General features: G+C 49.6%; 1 protein-coding gene across 3 annotated transcripts in view; it reads right to left on the bottom strand.

Moving 5' to 3' along the window:
• The window catches only part of TYK2 (tyrosine kinase 2), a 101,977-nt gene that overhangs the window by 58,462 nt on the left and 19,939 nt on the right, over nt 1-23,576 (bottom strand). For all 3 annotated transcript variants that reach the window (XM_075346501.1, XM_075346498.1, XM_075346500.1), the window contains exons 2-6: nt 9,965-10,144; nt 9,739-9,862; nt 6,558-6,708; nt 6,211-6,374; nt 1,568-1,952 (exon numbers count right to left, since the gene is read on the bottom strand). In XM_075346501.1, the coding sequence (XP_075202616.1) occupies nt 1,568-1,952; nt 6,211-6,374; nt 6,558-6,708; nt 9,739-9,862; nt 9,965-10,142 (1,002 nt within the window). In that variant the 5' untranslated portion in view covers nt 10,143-10,144. The remainder of the gene's footprint in view (nt 1-1,567; nt 1,953-6,210; nt 6,375-6,557; nt 6,709-9,738; nt 9,863-9,964; nt 10,145-23,576) is intronic.

Raw genomic sequence — 23,576 nt, forward strand, 5'->3', positions numbered from 1 at the left:
ATTGCATTCATAGCATCTAAAGAGCGCTTACAAACTCGGCAGAAAAGAACGCCTAATCATTGCGTATATTCTTCTATTTAGCAGCGGTGGTCGGTTTCCAAGGCGATGAGCTATAAACAAAAGAAAAATGGTTAATATCTCAAGAACGGATGAAAATTTTAATACACCGTAAATTGCAAAATTGTTTGTATTTACAAGTACTATCTGAAAATATCCATTTCTGAAACTGGAAAAAAATCTAACCCCTTCACGACCGCGGGCCGTAAAATTACGTCCCTGCGGTTATAACCTTACTGCCCGTGGTCTGCCGACAGAATCATGCTGCGATCGGCACACATCTCAGCTGATTTTCACAGCTGAGATGTGTGCCTGCTAGGCACGAGCAGAATCGTTATCTGCTCGTGCCGCTTAACCCCTTATATGGCGCTGAAGTCACGTGACGCGATCACGTGACTCCCGATAGCTGTCATGGTAGCACAGGGTCATGTGATGACTCCTGTACTACACCTGACTTGCTTTCACTTTCGCTGTGCCAGCGGCACAGCAAAAGAGAAAGGGAGCGTATCTGCTGTTTACAGAGCGATCGGAATGCTGATCGCAATAGCCCCCTAGGGGGACTAGTAAAATAAAATAAAAAAAAGTTAAAAAAAAAGTTTTAAAAAATTAAAAAAAAAACAAAAACCTAAAAGTTCAAATCACCCCCCATTCGCCCCATTGAAAATTAAAGGGTTAAAAAAAATAAAAAATATACACACTTTTGGTATCGCCGCGTTCAGAAACGCCCGATCTATCAAAATATAAAATCAATTAATCTGATCAGTATACGGCGTAGCGGCAAAAAAATTCCAAACGCCAAAACGATGTTTTTTTTGTCGCCACAACTTTTGCGCAAAATGCAAAACATAGCATCTGCGCAAAAATGGTACCGTTAAAAACGTCAGCCCGAGACGCAAAAAATAAGCCGTCACTGAGCCATAGATCCCGAAAAATGAGAACGCTACGGGTCACGGAATATGGCGTAAAACGTGCGCCACTTTTTTTTGGACAAACGTCCGATTTTTTTTAACCCCCTTATGTAAAAGTAAACCTACACGTTTGGTATCTACGAACTCGCACTGACCTGAGGCATCACACCCACACATCAGTTTCACCATATAGTGAACACAGTGAATAAAATATCTCAAAAACCATAGTGCTATTGCACTTTTTTTGCAATTTTTCTGCATTTGGAATTATTTTGCCGTTTTCCAGTACAATATATGGTAAAACTGATGGTTTCATTTAAAAGTACAGCTCGTTCTGCAAAAAATGAGCCCTCATATGCCCATATTGACTGTAAAATAAAAAAGTTAAGTCTCTCAGAAAAAGAATGGCGAAAAAAAAAAACCGGAAAGCAAAAAATCGGCCAGTCGTGAAGGGGTTAAGACATTCTGCAGCAAAATGCTGGGAATCAAGGAGCCTGTAGGAGCCAAACGGTGCAAAATTTATAATGAAAGTCAAAAGAATATTTTCAGCCCAAAATATATGCATTTAAGGAAAAATATTAGAGGTAACAGATGACACTCACCTCTTCCTTCTTCTGCCTCCACTGGATCCCGTCCATCCCGCTGACCAGGACCTGGTGTGTGGTGGTCGTTGTCGCGGTGCTGCTTGCGGACTTGCTCTGCTCCATGCAGCTGCCGCCATTAATGTACAATGGGAGCTTCTCCCCCTCCGTGGGCAGCTCCAGGCTCAGAGTCCCGAAAACCTCGCAGCCAAACCTGGGGGCCAGGTTCTCCAGGGTGGACAGGTACTTGTACATCACGTCCTCCTCGCTCAGCTTCCCGGCGCTCACGGTGTGCAGGTGGAAGTGGCGGACGAACTTCTTAAAGACGCTCCTCATGCGAAGCTTCGTAAGGTAGTTGTTCTGCTGGATCTGACGGCAGAAGGATTTGGGGATGCATTCCTTAAAACTGTGGGGGGAAATATATATTATATATACACACATACCGGATTTTTCAAATTATAACACGCACGAAAAATGAGGGGTGCATCTTAAAATCTGAATGTAGTTTAGTGGGGGGAGGTGAAAAGGGGGCAAAGGAGGCTGGGGTAATGCTATGCGGTGTGCTGGTGTGCTGCCCAGTGCACCGGGCGGTGCTACTCTGCGGGCGGTCATTCTGAAGAGGTCGGCGGTCAGGGCTTCAAATAATGGCCCCTAGAGTCGGCTCGTGCGCAGATGGGGCTCTCAGCTCAAGCTCTCATCTGCACACGCACCGACTCCGGCTGCCATTGTTTGAAGCCCGGACCGCCGACATCTTCAGAATGGTCGGTGACTCACCGCCTCCCAAACAAGGCAGAGCCGCGTCGCCAGCCCCAGCACAGAGCAGAGCCGCATCACCAGCCCCAGCACAGAGCAGAGCCGCTTCACCAGCCCCAGCACAGAGCAGAGCCGCATCACCAGCCCCAGCACAGAGCAGAGCCGCATCACCAGCCCCAGCACAGAGCAGAGCCGCTTCACCAGCCCCAGCAGAGAGCAGAGCCCCGTCACCAGCCCCAGCACAGAGCAGAGCCGCGTCGCCAGCCCCAGCACAGAGAAGTGTCGCCAGCCCCAGCACAGAGCAGAGCCGCGTCGCCAACCCCAGCACAGAGCAGAGCCGCATCACCAGCCCCAGCACAGAGCAGAGCCGCGTCGCCAGCCCCAGCACAGAGCAGAGCCGCGTCGCCAGCCCCAGCACAGAGCAGAGCCACGTCGCCAGCCCCAGCACAGAACAGAGCCGCATCACCAGCCCCAGCACAGAGCAGAGCCACATCACCAGCCCCAGAACAGAGCCGCATCACCAGCCCCAGCACAGAGCAGAGCCGCGTCGCCAGCCCCAGCACAGAGCAGAGCCACGTCGCCAGCCCCAGCACAGAACAGAGCCGCATCACCAGCCCCAGCACAGAGCAGAGCCACATCACCAGCCCCAGAACAGAGCCGCATCACCAGCCCCAGCACAGAGCAGAGCCGCGTCGCCAGCCCCAGCACAGAGCAGAGCCGCGTCGCCAGCCCCAGCACAGAGCAGTGCCGCATCACCAGCCCCAGCACAGAGCAGAGCCCCGTCACCAGCCCCAGCACAGAGCAGAGCCGCATCACCAGCCCCAGCACAGAGCAGTGCCGCATCACCAGCCCCAGCACAGAGCAGAGCCGCATCACCAGCCCCAGCACAGAGCAGAGCCGCGTCGCCAGCCCCAGCACAGAGCACAGCCGCGTCACCAGCCCCAGCACAGAGCACAGCCGCGTCACCAGCCCCAGCACAGAGCAGAGCCGCGTCACCAGCCCCAGCACAGAGCAGAGCCGCGTCACCAGCCCCAGCACAGAGCAGAGCCGCGTCACCAGCCCCAGCACAGAGCAGAGCCGCGTCGCCAGCCCCAGCACAGAGCAGAGCCGCGTCGCCAGCCCCAGCACAGAGCAGAGCCGCGTCGCCAGCCCCAGCACAGAGCAGAGCCGCGTCGCCAGCCCCAGCACAGAGCAGAGCCGCGTCGCCAGCCCCAGCACAGAGCAGTGCCGCATCACCAGCCCCAGCACAGAGCAGAGCCCCGTCACCAGCCCCAGCACAGAGCAGAGCCGCATCACCAGTGAGTATCTGGGCCCCCCTCTGTACCACTGGCAGCATTGCTGTGCTCCAGTATTGCCCCCTTATCCTGTGACCCCTGCTCCGCTGCTGTCCCATCTCCCTGATAAACTACCGGACTATAAAACGGATCCCATATTTTTTTTTTCTACCTTTTTTTCCTCCAAATTTGGGGTGCATATTATAAATCAAAAAAATACGGTATATACCCCCCCAAAAAAAAAAAAAAGAAATCAGGATTTCCACTATTGGAAAATTAAAGCTATTGGCAACTCCTTCACATGCATGGACCCCAAGGAGCCAAAATTACCGGTGCCCCCTTTTTACAGGCCACACAATCAGCTGCACTACACATCTGCTCTCATACAGGCACGGTGTCACTTTTTTTTTTGCATTACTAAAAGGCTCAGCCTGCTGCTTTGTTTAGGGCGGAATACTTTACAGTGCAGCTCTGCTTCCTCAGATGTATACAGACAAAATCCCACCACAATTTGCTCAGAATGTGGGTGCATAAAGAAGATTTCTCAAAAATTGGCCTCAGTTAAGGCAAGTTTTTTTTAACCCCTTTTTGACAGGACGTAAAAAGGTATCCCATATGTCAAGAGTGGTGGAGCACCAGGACCATACACTGGGGGGGTTTCGCTGCATTAAACAGCCAGCACCAGCCGAAAACTGCAGCAATCAAAGCTAGCTCCAAATGATGTAGCCAATCTCTAACTGCGGCATTATACAGTGCCAGTACGGGGGGTCCATCCTAATGGCCATCACTCCCTGCGATGTGATTGCCAGGTGCCATCACAGCGGGGAACCTAAGCCCCCCCCCAGCCTGAGGCCCTATAGCACATCCATAGGTTTACTACATATCGTAATAGCGATATATTACAGTGTGCAGCACAGGAGACCGGATCAAAAGCTTAAAGTTCCCTAATGGAACTGGGAAAAAAAAAAATTAATTAAATTAGAAGCAATAAACTGATTAAAAATTAATAAATTTATAAACAGAGGTTTGCTAATTTTTTTATATTATATATATAAAAAATGTGTATATATATATATATATATATATATATATATATATATATATATATATATATATGATAGGTGTGTATAATATATTATACACACCTATCATATATATATATATATATATATATATATATATATATATATATATATATATATATATATATATATATATATATATATATATATATATATATATATATATATATATAATAAAAAAAAATTTTTCTTAATAATGAAAATTATATGAATATAATTGTTATTTGCTGCTGCTCTCCGTTTCTGTTATTGTCTGCAGTGCTTGTGTCATGTCAACAGCGCTGCAGCCAATCAGTAGCAAACTGTTGAGATATATTGGGCAGTCAGTGAGCTCAGCTGCTTTGAGTGTGCAGAGTCATTGATTGACTGCAGCGCTGTCAACATGACAAAGGCACTTCAGACAATGACCGAGACCACACCTGGCCGTATCTGGAATTGCAGGACTGAGCTGCAATACCACACACAAGTAAGAAGGAAGCAGCCATGGTTCTCTAGACCTTTATTTGAGATATAATAGGTGTGTGTGTGTCAACCGCTGGCGGTTCAATAGAGCCCACAGTCAGATCAGGCGCTCCCCGCCACCGTGACACCCTCATTATCGCCAACCTTACCTCCTATGACACCCCTCCACCACCGCTGCCGGGAAAGCCATATCCGCATTGTAAGACACAATCCCCATTACATACACACCCATACATAAAAATGGGGGTGCATCTTACAATGTGGCTATGGCTTACCGGGGCAGCGGTGGTAGAGCTGGGTCATAGGAGGCAAGGTTGGCGATACTGAGGGTGTCACGACAGCAGTTGATGCAATGGACTTCAAGAAAAAGGCAACGGAGGCCTCTCTGTGCATGCACCTCCTCCATTTTCTTAAAGTCCATCATGGGCAATTCAATGGAGTCCGCAGTCAGATCAGGCACCCGCCGCTGCAGTGACACACCAACACCCATCCTGTGGCCCTCCTGAGTCGCTCCACTGCAGTGACACCCCTGCAGCCCGCCGGCAGATCAATGGCGCTCGCTGCCACGAGACCCCCGAGGCCGCAGTATCGCCAAGCCTCCGTCCACTGAACCTCCTGAGAAGCAACACCCCCTCCGCCGAGCCCGCAGCATCACCTACCGTGCCTCCTGTGACCTTCCTGAGCCACACCACCACCACCGCCGCCGCTCCCCCCGGTAAGCATTAGAATTAAGACGCACTAGGATTATAAGACGGACCCTCATTTTAACATTAAAGATTATTTTTTCTAATTTCCCTCCTCTAAATTTGGGGTGCGTCTTATAATCAGGTGCGTCTTATAAACCGAAAAACACAGTATATATTTTTTTTATACATTGCTGCAGTTTCTCTCATATTTATTCCTTACTTCTATGAATCAGATCTGATCTGTGAATGACGGAAGGAAATCAGCCGATAAGAGAGCGACTTCCTGAGAGATAAGATCAGAGCATAAGAAGAGACTCTGCACCACAATCAGCGTGGAGGGAATCCTCAGAGCGGTATTGTGCCCAGCGGACACCGGGGGGCAGCACTGATCCGGGCACCGCACCCACCTGATCTGTTTTGCCACCTCCTCCAGTGACACTTTCTTCTTGATGGCGATGTGTGACAGGTGGAGGACGGCCATGCCCAGGCTCTCGTTCTTAAACTTGTGGACGTCCTGCTCCGAGTGGAAATCCTTCAGTGACACCACATCATTCACAAAGTCAAACTTGCCCTACGGGAAATATATATAGTCAGCTGGGCAAAGGCCTAGGGGTGGGGGGGGTCTATGGCATGGAGCGACGTTATAAGGGCACCTGTCCAGGAAGGAGCGGGTAACACAGATAGTATGGCCGAATACCGGGGTCCACCCAGCCAGCAAGGGGCAGAATATCAGAGAACGGACACAGGACGTTACCTGCTCAAACAGGTACTCGAATGATGCCAGGTCCAAGATGGCTCCGGACTGCTCCGCCCGACTCTTCTCCTCACCATCACTGACCTTGGGGACATTGCGACAAACCACCGGCTCCTTCTCATTCATCCCATGCCAGTTCCTGAAATAATACCTGAAACACCGAGGAGATAACTATGAGGAAATATAGGAGTGGATATATGGAGAAACAGGAGGGGATATAGGGAGGATATATGGAGAAACAGGAGGGGATATAGGGAGGATATATGGAGTAATAGGAGGGAATATAGGGAGGATATATGGGGTAATAGGAGGAGATATAGGGGAGGATATATGGAGTAATAGGAGGAGATATAGGGAGGATATATGGAGTAATAGGAGGGAATATAGGGAGGATATATGGGGTAATAGGAGGAGATATAGGGGAGGATATATGGAGTAATAGGAGGAGATATAGGGAGGATATAGGGCGTAATAGGAGGAGATATAGGGAGAGGATATATGGAGTAATAGGATATATAGGGAGGATATATGGAGTAATAGGAGGGGATATAGGGGAGGATATATGGAGTAATAGAAGGATATATAGGGAGGATATATGGAGTAATAGGAGGGGATATAGGGGAGGATATATGGAGTAATAGAAGGATATATAGGGAGGATATATGGAGTAATAGGAGGAGATATAGGGAGGATATATGGAGTAATAGGAGGGGATATAGGGAGGATATATGGAGTAATAGGAGGAGATATAGGGGAAAATATATGGAGTAATAGGAGGAGATATAGGGAGGATATATGGAGTAATAGGAGGGAATATAGGGAGGATATATGGGGTAATAGGAGGAGATATAGGGGAGGATATATGGAGTAATAGGAGGAGATATAGGGAGGATATAGGGAGTAATAGGAGGAGATATAGGGAGAGGATATATGGAGTAATAGGATATATAGGGAGGATATATGGAGTAATAGGAGGGGATATAGGGGAGGATATATGGAGTAATAGGAGGAGATATAGGGAGGATATATGGAGTAATAGGAGGGGATATAGGGAGGATATATGGAGTAATAGGAGGAGATATAGGGAGGATATATGGAGTAATAAGAGGAGATATAGGGAGGATATATGGAGTAATAGGAGGAGATATAGGGAGGATATATGGAGTAATAGGAGGGGATATAGGGAGGATATATGGAGTAATAGGAGGAGATATAGGGGAAAATATATGGAGTAATAGGAGGAGATATAGGGAGGATATATGGAGTAATAGGAGGGAATATAGGGAGGATATATGGAGTAATAGGAGGAGATATAGGGAGGATATATGGAGTAATAGAAGGATATATAGGGAGGATATATGGAGTAATAGGAGGGGATATAGGGGAGGATATATGGAGTAATAGAAGGATATATAGGGAGGATATATGGAGTAATAGGAGGAGATATAGGGAGGATATATGGAGTAATAGGAGGGGATATAGGGAGGATATATGGAGTAATAGGAGGAGATATAGGGGAAAATATATGGAGTAATAGGAGGAGATATAGGGAGGATATATGGAGTAATAGGAGGGAATATAGGGAGGATATATGGGGTAATAGGAGGAGATATAGGGGAGGATATATGGAGTAATAGGAGGAGATATAGGGAGGATATAGGGAGTAATAGGAGGAGATATAGGGAGGATATATGGAGTAATAGAAGGATATATAGGGAGGATATATGGAGTAATAGGAGGGGATATAGGGGAGGATATATGGAGTAATAGAAGGATATATAGGGAGGATATATGGAGTAATAGGAGGAGATATAGGGAGGATATATGGAGTAATAGGAGGGGATATAGGGAGGATATATGGAGTAATAGGAGGAGATATAGGGGAAAATATATGGAGTAATAGGAGGAGATATAGGGAGGATATATGGAGTAATAGGAGGGAATATAGGGAGGATATATGGGGTAATAGGAGGAGATATAGGGGAGGATATATGGAGTAATAGGAGGAGATATAGGGAGGATATAGGGAGTAATAGGAGGAGATATAGGGAGGATATATGGAGTAATAGAAGGATATATAGGGAGGATATATGGAGTAATAGGAGGGGATATAGGGGAGGATATATGGAGTAATAGAAGGATATATAGGGAGGATATATGGAGTAATAGGAGGAGATATAGGGAGGATATATGGAGTAATAGGAGGGGATATAGGGAGGATATATGGAGTAATAGGAGGAGATATAGGGGAAAATATATGGAGTAATAGGAGGAGATATAGGGAGGATATATGGAGTAATAGGAGGGAATATAGGGAGGATATATGGGGTAATAGGAGGAGATATAGGGGAGGATATATGGAGTAATAGGAGGAGATATAGGGAGGATATAGGGAGTAATAGGAGGAGATATAGGGAGAGGATATATGGAGTAATAGGATATATAGGGAGGATATATGGAGTAATAGGAGGGGATATAGGGGAGGATATATGGAGTAATAGGAGGAGATATAGGGAGGATATATGGAGTAATAGGAGGGGATATAGGGAGGATATATGGAGTAATAGGAGGAGATATAGGGAGGATATATGGAGTAATAAGAGGAGATATAGGGAGGATATATGGAGTAATAGGAGGAGATATAGGGGAGGATATACGGAGTAATAGGAGGAGATCTAGGGGAGGATATACGGAGTAATAGGAGGAGATATAGGGAAGATATATGGAGTAATAGGAGGGGATATAGGGAGGATATATGGAGTAATAGGAGGGGATATAGGGAGGATATATGGAGTAATAGGAGGAGATATAGGGAGGATATATGGAGTAATAAGAGGAGATATAGGGAGGATATATGGAGTAATAGGAGGAGATATAGGGGAGGATATACGGAGTAATAGGAGGAGATCTAGGGGAGGATATACGGAGTAATAGGAGGAGATATAGGGAAGATATATGGAGTAATAGGAGGGGATATAGGGGGGATATAGGGAGTAATAGGAGGAGATATAGGGAGGATATATGGAGTAATAGGAGGAGATATAGGGGAGGATATATGGAGTAATAGGAGGAGATATAGGGAGGATATATGGAGTAATAGGAGGATATATAGGGAGGATATATGGAGTAATAGGAGGATATAGGGGAAGATGTGTTCTATGTAAGTGATTACTCCGCTCACCTCATCCTGAAGTGCAGGAGCAGTTTCATGTCTTTTGTGATCCTGAATTCGTGGTTTGGTGGATACCAGTGCTTGGCTTGTATATCATACAGGGAGAATAATGTATAGCAGAGCGGTGTGATACCTGTAGGTAGAGGTCAGATATGCACAGATTACATATATACAGAACTCTGTCAGGTCGGTATTTGACCCCTAATAAATTTCCGCCAAATCCACAGTTTCTTACCCAGCCGCTGTGCCACGTGGATGCAGATCTCCTCGGCCGTGGCCATGTTCTGCGTGAAGCTGACATAATGCTCTTTCCCGTTGCTCCAGTACAGGAACACCCGGAGTCCGGCCCCGGTGAAGGTGCAGCCTTCCATGTCGGAGTCGCTGCTCCTAACCGTGCACTGACATAAGGCCATCACTAGAGGGCAGAGCAGAGCGCAGTCAGAGTTGTGGGACGGACACCGGCCGCACGTGTCGCCTCCCCGTCACATTACACAACAGACATTCGGCTGCAGGAAGTCCCCGTGTGTCGCCCCGTGTCACAATAGCCACTTTATAAACTCCGGCAGAGACAATATTAGCGTAACAAATATCGCAGGCTCATCCAAACACAAGGGTGATTAATAATTCCCAACCACGAGCAGGAAATGGTGCTCTATTGTCCTCTGTGATCAACCACTGAAGCAATGGGAAGCAATTATTTTGGGGGTTTTCGACTGCAATGCATGGTGGGAAAGAAGGAAATTTTGTTTACTTACCGTAAATTCCTTTTCTTCTAGCTCCAATTGGGAGACCCAGACAATTGGGTGTATAGCTACTGCCTCCGGAGGCCACACAAAGAATTACACTTAAAAGTGTAAGGCCCCTCCCCTTCTGGCTATACACCCCCCCCGTGGGATCACGGGTACCTCAGTTTTAGTGCAAAAGCAAGAAGGAGGAAAGCCAATAACTGTTTTAAAGACAAATTCAATCCGAGGAACAACATCGGAGAACTGAACTCTTCAACATGGACAACATGTGCACCCGAAAAAACAAACTCCCTAAGAAAACAGGGCGGGTGCTGGGTCTCCCAATTGGAGCTAGAAGAAAAGGAATTTACGATAAGTAAACAAAATTCCCTTCTTCTTTGTCGCTCCTAATTGGGAGACCCAGACAATTGGGACGTCCAAAAGCAGTCCCTGGGTGGGTAAAAGAATACCTCGTGATAGGGCCGTCAAGCAGCCCTTTCCTACAGGTGGGCCACCGCCGCCTGAAGGACTTGTCTACCTAGGCCGGCATCCGCCGAAGCGTAGGTATGCACCTGATAATGCTTGGTAAAAGTGTGCAGACTCGACCAGGTAGCCGCCTGGCACACCTGCTGAGCCGTAGCCTGGTGCCGTAATGCCCAGGACGCACCCACGGCTCTGGTAGAATGGGCCTTCAGTCCTGATGGAATCGGAAGCCCAGCAGAACGGTAGGTGTGAAGAATTGGTTCCTTGATCCACTGCGCAAGGGTGGATTTGGAAGCTTGCGACCCTTTACGCTGACCAGCGACAAGGACAAAGAGTGCATCCGAGCGGCGCAGAGGCGCCGTGCGGGAAATGTAGATCCTGAGTGCTCTCACCAGATCCAATAAATGCAAACCCTTTTCAAAGTGGTGGACTGGATGCGGACACAAAGACGGTAAAGTGATATCTTGATTGAGATGAAAGGAAGATACCACCTTGGGAAGAAATTCTGGAATTGGACGCAGAACTACCTTGTCCTGGTGAAACACCAGGAAGGGAGATCTGCATGACAACGCCGCCAGCTCGGACACTCTCCGAAGAGACGTGACCGCCACTAGAAAGACCACTTTCTGTGAAAGACGAGAAAGGGAAACCTCCTTCATAGGCTCGAAAGGCGGCTTCTGGAGAGCAATTAGAACCTTGTTCAGATCCCAGGGCTCCAATGGCCGCTTGTAAGGGGGGACGATATGACAAACCCCTTGCAGGAACGTGCGTACCTGAGGAAGTCGCGCCAGGCGTTTCTGAAAAAATACAGATAGCGCGGAGACTTGACCTTTAAGGGAGCTGAGCGACAAACCTTTTTCCAACCCAGACTGCAGGAAGGAAAGAAAAACAGGCAATGCAAATGGCCAGGGAGAAACTCCCTGAGCAGAGCACCAAGATAGGAATATCTTCCACGTCCTGTGGTAGATCTTGGCGGAGGATGGTTTCCTAGCCTGTCTCATGGTGGCAACCACTTCATGAGATAAACCTGAGGCCGCTAGGATCCAGGATTCAATGGCCACACAGTCAGGTTCAGGGCCGCAGAATTCAGATGGAAAAACGGCCCTTGAGACAGCAAGTCTGGACGGTCTGGCAGTGCCCACGGTTGGCCTACCGTGAGGTGCCACAGATCCGGTACCATGACCTCCTTGGCCAGTCTGGAGCGACGAGAATGGCGCGGCGGCAGTCGGACCTGATTTTGCGGAGCACTCTGGGCAACAATGCCAGAGGTGGGAACACATAAGGTAGATGGAATTGCGACCAATCTTGAACTAAGGCGTCTGCCGCCCGAGCTCGGTGATCGTGAGACCGTGCCATGAAAACCAGGACCTTGTTGTTGTGCCGTGACGCCATCAGGTCGACGTCCGGCATCCCCCAGCGGCGACAGATCTCCTGAAACACGTCCGGGTGAAGGGACCATTCCCCTGCGTCCATGCCCTGGCGACTGAGAAAGTCTGCTTCCCAGTTTTCCACGCCTGGTATGTGAACTGCGGATATGGTGGATGCCGTGTCTTCCACCCACGTCAGAATCCGCCTGACTTCCTGGAAGGCTTGCCGACTGCGTGTACCCCCTTGGTGGTTGATGTCTGCCACCGCTGTGGAGTTGTCCGACTGAATTCGGATCTGCTTGCCTTCCAGCCACTGTTGGAAGGCTTGTAGGGCAAGATAGACTGCTCTGATTTCCAGAACATTGATCTGAAGGGTGGACTCTTTCCGAGTCCACGTACCTTGAGCCCTGTGGTGGAGAAACACTGCTCCCCACCCCGATAGGCTCGCATCTGTCGTGACCACCGCCCAGGATGGGGGTAGGAACGACTTTCCTCTTGACAATGAGGTGGGAAGAAGCCACCACCGGAGAGAGTCCTTGGCTGTCTGAGAAAGGGAGACATCCCTGTCGAGGGACGTCGACTTCCCGTCCCATTGGCGGAGAATGTCCCATTGTAGTGGACGCAGATGAAACTGCGCGAAAGGGACTGCTTCTATTGCTGCTACCATCTTTCCTAGGAAGTGCATGAGGCGCCTCAAGGGGTACGACTGGTCCTGAAGGAGAGATTGCACCCCTGTCTGAAGCGAGCACTGTTTGTCCCGTGGAAGTTTCACTATCGCTGAGAGAGTATGAAACTCCATGCCAAGATATGTTAGTGATTGGGTCGGGGTTAGATTTGACTTTGAAAAATTGATAATCCACCCGAAACTCTGGAGAGTCTTCAGTGCCACGTTTAGGCTGTGTTGGCATGCCTCTTGAGAGGGTGCCTTGATAAGTAGATCGTCCAAATACGGGATCACAGAGTGACCCTGAGAGTGCAGGACTGCTACTACTGCTGCCATGACCTTGGTGAAGACCCGAGGGGCTGTCGCCAGCCCAAAAGGTAGAGCTACGAACTGCAGGTGTTCGCTTCTTATAACGAAGCGTAGAAAACGCTGATGCTCTGGCGCAATCGGCACGTGGAGATAAGCATCCTTGATGTCTATTGATGCTAGGAAATCTCCTTGAGACATTGAGGCGATAACGGAGCGGAGAGATTCCATCCGGAACCTCCTGGTTTTTACGTGTTTGTTGAGCAGCTTTAGATCCAGGACGGGACGGAACGACCCGTCCTTCTTTGGCACCACAAACAAATTGGAGTAAAAACCGTGACCTTGTTCCTGAAGAGGAACGGAAGTCACCACTCCTTCCGCCTTTAGAGCGGACACCGCTTGCAGCAGAGCATCGGCTCGGTCGGGCGGTGGAGAAGTTCTGAAGAAGCGAGTTGGAGGACGAGAGCTGAATTCTATCCTGTACCCGTGAGACAGAATGTCTCTCACCCAACGGTCTTTGACCTGTGACAGCCAAACGTCGCCAAAGCGGGAGAGCCTGCCACCGACCGAGGATGCGGAGAGAGGAGGCTGAAAGTCATGAGGAAGCCGCCTTGGTAGCGGATCTTCCGGCTGTCTTTTTTGGGCGTGATTGAGACCGCCAAAAATCTGAGCCCCTCTGATCCTTTTGAGTCCTTTTGGACGAAGAGAATTGGGACCTGCCTGAGCCTCGAAAGGACCGAAAACCGGACTGACCCCTCCTCTGTTGGGGTTTGTTTTGTCTGGGTTGAGGTAAGGATGAATCCTTACCCTTGGAGTGTTTAATGATTTCATCCAAACGCTCACCAAACAATCGGTCACGAGAAAAAGGCAAACTGGTTAAGCACTTCTTGGAAGCAGAATCTGCCTTCCATTCCCTTAACCACAAGGCTCTGCGTAAAACCACGGAGTTGGCTGACGCCACCGCCGTACGGCTCGTAGAGTCTAGGACAGCATTAATCGCGTAAGACGCGAATGCAGACATTTGAGAGGTCAATGGTGCCACCTGTGGAGCAGATGTACGTGTGACCGTGTCGACCTGTGTAAGCCCAGCTGAAATAGCTTGGAGTGCCCATACGGCTGCGAATGCTGGCGCCAACGACGCTCCAATAGCTTCATAGATGGATTTCAACCAGAGCTCCATCTGTCTGTCAGTGGCATCTTTAAGTGCCGCCCCATCTTCTACTGCAACTAAAGATCTAGCTGCAAGCCTGGAGATTGGAGGGTCCACCTTGGGACACTGTGTCCAGCCCTTGACCACGTCAGGGGGAAAAGGATAGCGTGTATCTTTAAGCCGTTTGGAGAAACGCTTATCTGGATAAGCGTGGTGTTTCTGGATTGCGTCTCTAAAGTCAGAGTGGTCCAGAAAAGTGCTTAATTTACGCTTGGGATACCTGAAATGGAATTTCTCCTGCAGTGAAGCTGACTCCTCCGCATGAGGAGCTGGTGGAGAAATATCTAACATCTTATTGATGGACGCTATAAGATCATTCACTATGGCGTCACCATCAGGTGTATCCAGATTGAGAGCGGCCCCAGGATCAGAATCCTGATCAGTTACATCCGCCTCATCACCCATAGAGTCGTCCCGCTGGGACCCTGACCAATGTGAGGAAGTTGAGGGCCGCTCATAGCGAGCCCGCTTAGGTTGTCTGGGACTGTCGTCCGAGTCAGAGCCGTCACCCTGGGGTGCGTGTGACACCCCCGGAGCTTGGAAGTGTTCCAGCTGAGGGGGACTAGGGGGCAATGATTCAACAGTGCCCATGGTCTGAGTTACTGGTCTAGACTGCAATGTTTCAAGAATTTTAGACATAGTCATAGACAATCTGTCAGCAAAAGCTGCAAACTCCGTCCCTCTCACCTGGACAGCATTCACAGGTGGTTCTCCCTGGGTCACCTCTAGCAGAGGCCCCGGCCGAGCAATTGCCACAGGGGCCGAGCACTGCACACAATGGGGGTCAGTGGAACCTGCCGGTAGAGCAGCCCCACATGCGGTACATGCCCTGGTACCTTTGTTTTTTGCGGACGACATGCTGTTGTCTCCTTGAGTAATCTAGGAGGGTATATAGCAGAGAATCACCAGCGACCGTACAGTGCAATGTATTGCAAGCACAAAATACAAAGTACACTACGGCACAAGTGGGGGTGAGCCCTTGAGGGCTGCTTACCGCCCGCTGAAAAGCGGGTGTGAGGTCGTAGAATCCCGTGTCTGGGTCTCCCCGTCTCCCCTCTGCAGCTCAGCGTGCAGACAGGAATGGCTGCCGGCGTTCTGTGAAGAGGGGCGGACCGTGGGCGTGCCACAAACAAAAGTGCGGGAAACTGCGTCCTACTGTGCCTAGTGTGAGGGCTGGAGTATGTAAAGCAGACTCCAGCCCTCAGCGCTGATGGTCTGTACAGCGTCCCGCCCTCCCCCTGACTGGCAGGTCTGGGGGCGGGAACGAACCGAACTAGGCCGCAAAAAGCCGGGGACTGTAGTAATAAGCGCGGCCGTCATATATGCACGGCCAGCGCGGAAGTCCCCGGCGCACCACAAATACCAGCCGCGTCGCAGTGAACACTGACTCCAGCGGCCGGCTCAGCCGTTCGTACTAAGTCTACTCACTCAGCGGAGCTGTAGTGAGGAATGGCACAAGCGCAGCAGCGCTGTTAACCCCGGCGCACTAACACACCCAGCAATGCTGGAGTGTGCGCGCGGAATGCACGGGGACACTGAGTACCTTGATGAAGCAGGGCCCTGCCCTGAGGAAACTCAGCTCCAAATCCAGCAGATCTTCCAGGGGCTGTGGATGGAGCACGGTCTCTGTGCCTGGAGACCGGTAAAGTCCCACTTCACCCAGAGCCCTAATGGGGATGGGGAAGGAATCAGCATGTGGGCTCCAGCCTCCGTACCCGCAATGGGTACCTCAACCTTAACAAACACCGCCGACCGCAAGTGGGGTGAGAAGGGAGCATGCTGGGGGCCCTAGTATGGGCCCTCTTTTCTTCCATCCGACATAGTCAGCAGCTGCTGCTGACTAAACAGTGGAGCTATGCGTGGATGTCTGACCTCCTTCGCACAAAGCATAAAACTGAGGTACCCGTGATCCCACGGGGGGGGGTGTATAGCCAGAAGGGGAGGGGCCTTACACTTTTAAGTGTAATACTTTGTGTGGCCTCCGGAGGCAGTAGCTATACACCCAATTGTCTGGGTCTCCCAATTAGGAGCGACAAAGAAATACCTTTAAGAACTCTCATCTATTATTCTGCAGAAGTGCTGCATACCATAGAAAACAACCCTGTGTATGCAAATTAGGTTCTAAGCATCCATCGGGCAGCACAAAGCCAGCCACGCCTCCCCGGCGCCACCCCTGCCGGGGGCGGCACCCCCCAAAAGCCGCTCCTCCGCCGGGGGCGGCACCCCCAACAGCCGCACCTCCGCCAGGTGGCACCCCCCCAACAACCACGCCTCCGCCGGGTGGCACCCCCCAATAACCACGCTTCCGCCGGGTGGCAGCCCCCCAATAACCACGCCTTCGCCGGGTGGCACCCCCCAACACCCACGCCTTCGCCCACGTCCACCGGGCGGCACCACGACATCCATGTGTCCGGATGAGCCACACGATGCTTTGTTGATTGATCTGGATGATCCTTATGATATCATTCACAGACAAGTATGAGGCTGCGCAGTGCAGAGGTGCCAGAAAAGTCTGCGCAGAGCGGCATCGGCCACATCCACACAACACACTATTGAATAGCACCATGCAATGCCTTCTTTCTCCAGTGGTGGCGCTGTGATCTGCTTCTAGCATTTATCTACAGACATGAACTGGACCGACCAGAAATTAAAGCTTCTTCAGGCCTCCCAGTTCTCCCGACAACAATCGTCCAGGTAAAGTTTGGGATTCTTCATGTCCGATTTTGTTCTGATGAACTGTACAGTGTTATTCCCATCGTCATAGAGGGATATTGTCGGATAGTCCTTCTCAAAACAAGCACTTTTGCAATTTACAGTGTATTAAAATTTCCTGCTGTTTTTGAGATATTAACACTTATTTACAGCTTGTTGCCTAGGAGACCGACCACTGCTGCCGTCCAGCTTGTAAGCTTTGTGCCGCAGAAGGACATAACAGCGCGATCCAGCTCAGCTTATAACCTGCACTTACAAGCTCGGTAGAAAATAACTTCTAAGCAATATTTGCATGCTCTGCTGCCTCCCAGCGGTGGTCGGTCTCCACGGCAACAAGCTTTAAAGAAAAAAAGTGTTAACTCAATTTTATAAGCGGCAAATTTGTGTTTGATTATAGCCATTTATGAAGATGGGAATGACTTTAGTTGAATTATGCCCCACTCTCTACACGGTGTTCCAAATTATTATGCAACAAATATTTTTTCATATTTTCCTAAATTAATTTTTTGTATTGCAGTCATTGTTATTTTCCAGTCATCTACTATTAGAGTATAATTAAAATGTTTTTGATCAAACTGCCTATGAAAACAGTATATTTTTAAATATATATATATATATATATATATATATATATATATATATATATATATATATATATATATATATATATATATATATATATATATATGCTATTAAATTTATATTAATATTTCAAATATATTAATTTTTAAAAATAAACACTCAAAATGCATGTTCCAAATTATTATGCACAGCAGAGTTTTCAACCTTTTTATTTTGAAAAACAAAATGGTCAATTGTGACATTATAAGCATTATCCGCTTATTACAAAATTAAATCAAACAGTTTTCAAGTCAAAACTTAATTCTAGGTGATGTTACATTTGCACATAGGACTTCTTGTTCGAAAGAAGCTTCTGAACTCTCTTGTCCAGTTTTTGGATGGTTTGTGCTTCAATTGTTTTGCATGTGGACAGAATACCCTCCCAGAGCTGTTACTTAGATGTGAACTGCCTCTCGCCATCACAGACACTCCTTTTGATGATGCTCCAGAGGTTCTCAATGGGGTTGAGGTCAGGGGAAGATGGTGGCCACACCATAAGTTTGTCCTCTTTTATGCCCATAGCAGCCAGAGATGCAGATGTGTTATTTGCAGCATGAGAGAGTGCATTATCATGCATAAAAATGATCTTGCTGCGGAATGCACGGTTCTTCCTCCTGAACCATGGCAGGAAGTGCTGTTTTAGAAACTACACATAGATTATGGAGTTCAGCTTTACCCCTTCAGGGATCCTAAAGGGGCCGGCAATCTCTCTCCCCATGATTCCAGCCCAAAACATTACTCCACCTCCTCCTTGTTGGCGGTTTAGCCATGTTTTCATGGGGTGTCCCTCAATCAGCCATTCACCACGCCATCCATCATGACCATCGAGCGTTGCACGGCACTCACCGGTGAACAAAACAGTTTGGAAGTCAGTCTTCATGTATGGTTTGGCCCACTGGAGCCATTTCTGCTTGTGTGCAGTGGATAGAGGTGGTCGACAGGATGGCTTACGCACAGCTGCAAACCTCTGAAGGACCCTGCATCTTGTTGTTCGGGGGACGTTGAGGCACCAGCAGCTTCAAAAACTTGTCTGCTGCTATGACAAGGCGCAGCTGCTCTTTTAGGCTGCTTTCACACATCCGGTTTTTGCTGAGCGGCACAATACGGCGCTTTGCAGAACAACCGGTTTTTTTTGCCGCCGGTTGCGTTTTTTTTTCTGCATAGACTTGCATTTGCGCCGTATTGTGCCACATGGCTTTGCGTTGTGTCCGGTTTTTGCCGGATGCGGCAGATTTAGCCCATGCGGAGGCCGGATGGAACATTGCCTGGTACGTTTTTTTGTGCAGCGAAAAAACCGCATCACGCCGGATCCGGTGCGATGCGATTTACAATGCAATCCTATGGACGCCGGATGCGGTATCCTGCGGCCATAACCACATCCGGATGCGTTTTTTTGCATTGCGCATGCTCAGTATCAAGCCGCATCCATCAAAAAACGGATGGGCCGCATGGGAAAACTTATGAAACGGATCCGTTTTTTTCGCAGCATCCGTTGCATAGGTTTTTTGGCCGGATTGAGCCGCAATACAAAAAAGAGAATTTTGTTACTTACCGTAAATTCTTTTTCTTATAGTTCCGTCATGGGAGACCCAAACCATGGGTGTATAGCTTCTGCCTCCGGAGGACACACAAAGTACTACACTCAAACGTGTAGCTCCTCCCTCCTAGCATATACACCCCCTGCTAGCCAGTCCTAGCCAGTTTAGTGCAAAAGCTGAAGGAGGACATCCACCCACAAGTAGAGACAGAGTAAAACCCGGAACAACCGGAACCTCTGTCTGCAACAACAACAGCCGGTGAAGACACACGGAACAAGAAACCTGCCAACAGGCAATAGGGAGGGTCTCCCATGGCGGAACTATAAGAAAAAGAATTTACGGTAAGTAACAAAATTCTCTTTTTCTTTATCGTTCCTATGGGAGACCCAAACCATGGGACGATCTAAAGCAGTCCATGGGTGGGAATAAACAGACAAACTGAGAAGTAGGCGAAACCTAACTTCACAAATGGGCGACAGCCGCCTGAAAAAAGCGTCTGCCCAAGCCCGCGTCTGCCGAAGCATGAGCCTGCATTGGGTAGTGCTTTGAAAAGGTATGCAGACTAATCCAAGTGGCAGTCTGACAGCCCTGGTGAGCCGTAGCCTGGTGCTTGAAAGCCCAAGAGGCACAGACAGCTCTGGTCAAGTGTGCCCTGATCCCAGGCGGGGAAGGCACTTGAGTACACTGGTAGGCATCGGAAATGGCCGACCTAAGACGAACCAGGGTCGGCGTAGATGCCGAGAGACCGCTACGCTGACTAGTGGTCAGCACCAGAGAGAGGTGCACCGCCTAATAACAGCGGTGCGAGACACAAAGATCCGGGGCGCCCGCACCAGATCCAGGATATGCAACGCTTTTTCAAAGCGATGAACAGGAGCCAACAAAAGGAAGGCAGGGAAAATGCCCCGGTTAAGGTGGAAGCAGCAACCACCTTAGGGAGAAAGTCCGGAGTCGGACGGAGACCACCTTGTCTTGATGAAAAACCAAAAAAGGGGGTGACTCAGAAGAGAGTGCAGCCAAAACAGAGACTCTCTTGAGGGAAATTATGGCCACTAGAAAGACCACTTTCTGTGAAAAACGAAACAAAGAAACCTCCCTGAGAGGCTCAAAGGGGGGTTTCCGGAAACCGTGAGGACCGGATTAAGGTCCCAGGGCTCCATAGGCCTCCGGTAAGGCGGAATAATGTGAGATGCGCCCTTGAAGGAGCGCACCTGAGCCAGCCGGATGATACGCCGCTGGCACACACTGACAGAGCCAAGAGCTGTCCCTTAAAGAGGGATAGTCCTAAGCTGTAGACCGGACTGTAGAAGGGACAGGAGGGTCGGCAAGGCCAAAAGGCCAAGGACACTTCGGAGCTAGAGTCATAGTGGAGATGACTTCAGGAGGGATACCAGAAGTCGTCAAGATCCAGGACTCAAGAGCCACGCCGTCAATCTGAGAATCCAGAATTCTGGCGGAAAAAAACGGACCCTTTGAGACAAGGTCTGGACGGTCCGGAAGATGCCATGGCAACACTACGGACAGATGGAGCAGGTCAGGGTACTAAGCTTGCCTGGGCCAGTCTGGAGTATGAGAATGACCCGACGGCCCTCCTTACTGATCTTGCGCAGGATTCTGGGCAAGAGCTAGAGGGTGAAACACGTAAGACAGACGAAGCTGGGACCAAACATGCACCAGTGCGTCTGCCGCAAAAACCTGAGGATCGTGGACCGCGGATGGACAGCTGAGATAATCTGCCTCGCAGTCTTCACGTCTGGGATGTGGGCTGCGGATATGGTGGACTAGGAGTCCTTCGTCCACTGAAGAATGCGTTGAGCCTCCAACATTACCAGGCGGCTGAGTGTGCCGCCCTGGAGGTTGATGTAGGTAAACGCTGTCACGTCGTCTGACTGGACTCGAATGTGCCCAGCCGCCAACAGATGGTGAAAGGCTTAGAGAGCTAGAAACACAGCTCTGATTTCCAGCACATTGATCCAGAGGGCTGATTCGGACAGAGTCCAAGCGCCCTGCGCTCCGTGGTGGAGAAACACTGCTCCCCAGTCGGATGGACTAGTATCCTGGTGAGGATCACCCGGGACGGGGCCAGGAAGGAGCGTCCCTGAGACAGAGTGGCCGAAGCCACCACTGAAACGAGCCCCTGGTCTGTGGCGAAGCCACCACCCCGTGGAAGGAGGAAGTTCGCTTGTTCCAACAGCGGAAAATATCCAGCCTCCGAGGAGGAGAAACTGGGCAAGGGAATCGCTTCCATTGACGCCACCATATGATCCAGTACCTGTATTCGGTGCCTGATGGAACGACGTCGACCGCCAGCAGAGGGACTACTGTTTGACTAAGGGCAGCTTCACAAGTGCCGACAGAGTCTCGAATTGTGTCCCTGGGTACGTGAACTTCTGGTTCGAAGTCAGAGTGGTCTTGGACAGAATGACAAGCCACCCGAATTGGTTAGCGTGGCGAGAGTGAGCGAGGCACTCTGCTAAGAGTCTGCACTGGATAAAGCCCCGACAAGAAGGCCGTTCAGGGCAAAAGATCACTGCCAACCTCTAGGGGTGCAGGACCCTAATCACAGCTGCCCCAACCTTGAGAGTACTCGAGGGGCCGTGGCTAACTCCAAGGGAAGAGCCACGAATTGGACCACTCCGATTGCAAAACGTAGCCAACGCTGGTGAGAAGCTGCGATTGGCACATGCAGATAGACATCTCTGATGTCGATGGATGCTAGGGAATGTCCTTGGGTTATCAATTGATCCGGTGAAAATACCCGGAACAAGACCGAGACTCCATGTGAAAACGCCGCACCTGAACATGCTTGAAAAGCTTGAGATCCAGGTCGGAAGTACCTGCCCTCTACGGGGACTAGGAATAGATTTAAGCAGAATCTCAGAACCGTTCCCAATTGGGAACCGGTACAATTACTCCATTGGCCTGCAAGAATGCCACGGCCTGTGAGAAGGCGGTGGCCTTGGAACAGGGGGGAGTTGACAGAAAAAAATCTGTTTGGCGGGTGGATAGAAATCTATCCTGTAGCCATGGAGAAGTAATCCCGCCCCCACTGATCGGAGACGTGTTAAAATCATACGTCGCCAAAGTGGAAGAGCCTGCCACCGACCAAGGACGTTGCTGGCGTGGCCAGATAGCCCGGAGGAAGCTGACTTAGTGGCAGCATCTCCTGCGGTTTCTGAAGACGCGGCTTCGAGCGCCATTTGGGTTTTACGATCCTTGGCCGAACTAGTGGACGAGGCCGAGGGCTTAGAAAACGCTCAGATGGAGGAACGCAAGAACGAAAACCTCCGCTGATTCCTGCCCTGGACAGGTTTCCTGATTTGGGATTGTGGCATGGAAGAACTCTTCCCGCCAAAAGCTTCCTTAACAATTTCATCCAGTTGTTTTCGAAAGACTGGTCCCAACAAAAGGGAGCCCAGCAAGGAACTTCTATAGAAGCATCTGCCTTCCATTTCCGAAGCCACAGGAGCCTGCGGATAGCGAGGAAAGTAGCCGAGGCCACCGCGGTGCGGTGAGAGTCTCCAGCATGGCAGACATGGCATAGGATGAAAAGGCTGAATCTGGAAGTTCAGGCAACCATTTCGGGCATAGAGTCCCTGTGAGGGAACGCATCTCCTCTAGAGAAGCAGAGGAGGCTACGAAAGCCCGCACTGCTATAAAGCTGAGGAGAACGAAGCTCCTGCCGCCCCTAAACAGATTTGGCCAGAAGGACAACCTGGTGGACAGCAAAACTATAAATGAGGAGCCATCAGCCACTGATATAACGGCCCGGGCTGAGCCACCCTTGGTGAATGAGCCCACGCCTTAACCACCACTGGTGGAAAGGGAAACAGTCATCAGAACCACGCTTCATGGGAAGCGTCTGTCAGAGCAGACTCTGGGCTTGGTCACAGAGGCCTGAAAAACTGGAGTGGTTAAGGAACACACTCCTTGTTCTCTTAGGCAAGGTAACTCCGGCGGATTAAGGTCCAGTACAAAAGTAATGTACAGTGGGATCCCTATAGAGGTGCCGTCAGCCACTGATACAACTATCCGGGCTGAAAGTCTAGACACCGGAGGGACCACCCTTGGCGAATTAGCTCACTCCTTGACCACCACTGGTGGGAGGGAGAAACAGTCATCAGAACTCCGCTTTGGGGTCTGACAGGACAGGCTGTGGGCCTGGACACAGTGGGCTGAAAACTAGAGTGGTAAGGAACACACTCCTTGTTCTGTTTAAGG

The sequence above is a fragment of the Anomaloglossus baeobatrachus genome, chromosome 4, assembly GCF_048569485.1.
Source record: "Anomaloglossus baeobatrachus isolate aAnoBae1 chromosome 4, aAnoBae1.hap1, whole genome shotgun sequence".
NCBI classification, from domain to species: domain Eukaryota; kingdom Metazoa; phylum Chordata; class Amphibia; order Anura; family Aromobatidae; genus Anomaloglossus; species Anomaloglossus baeobatrachus.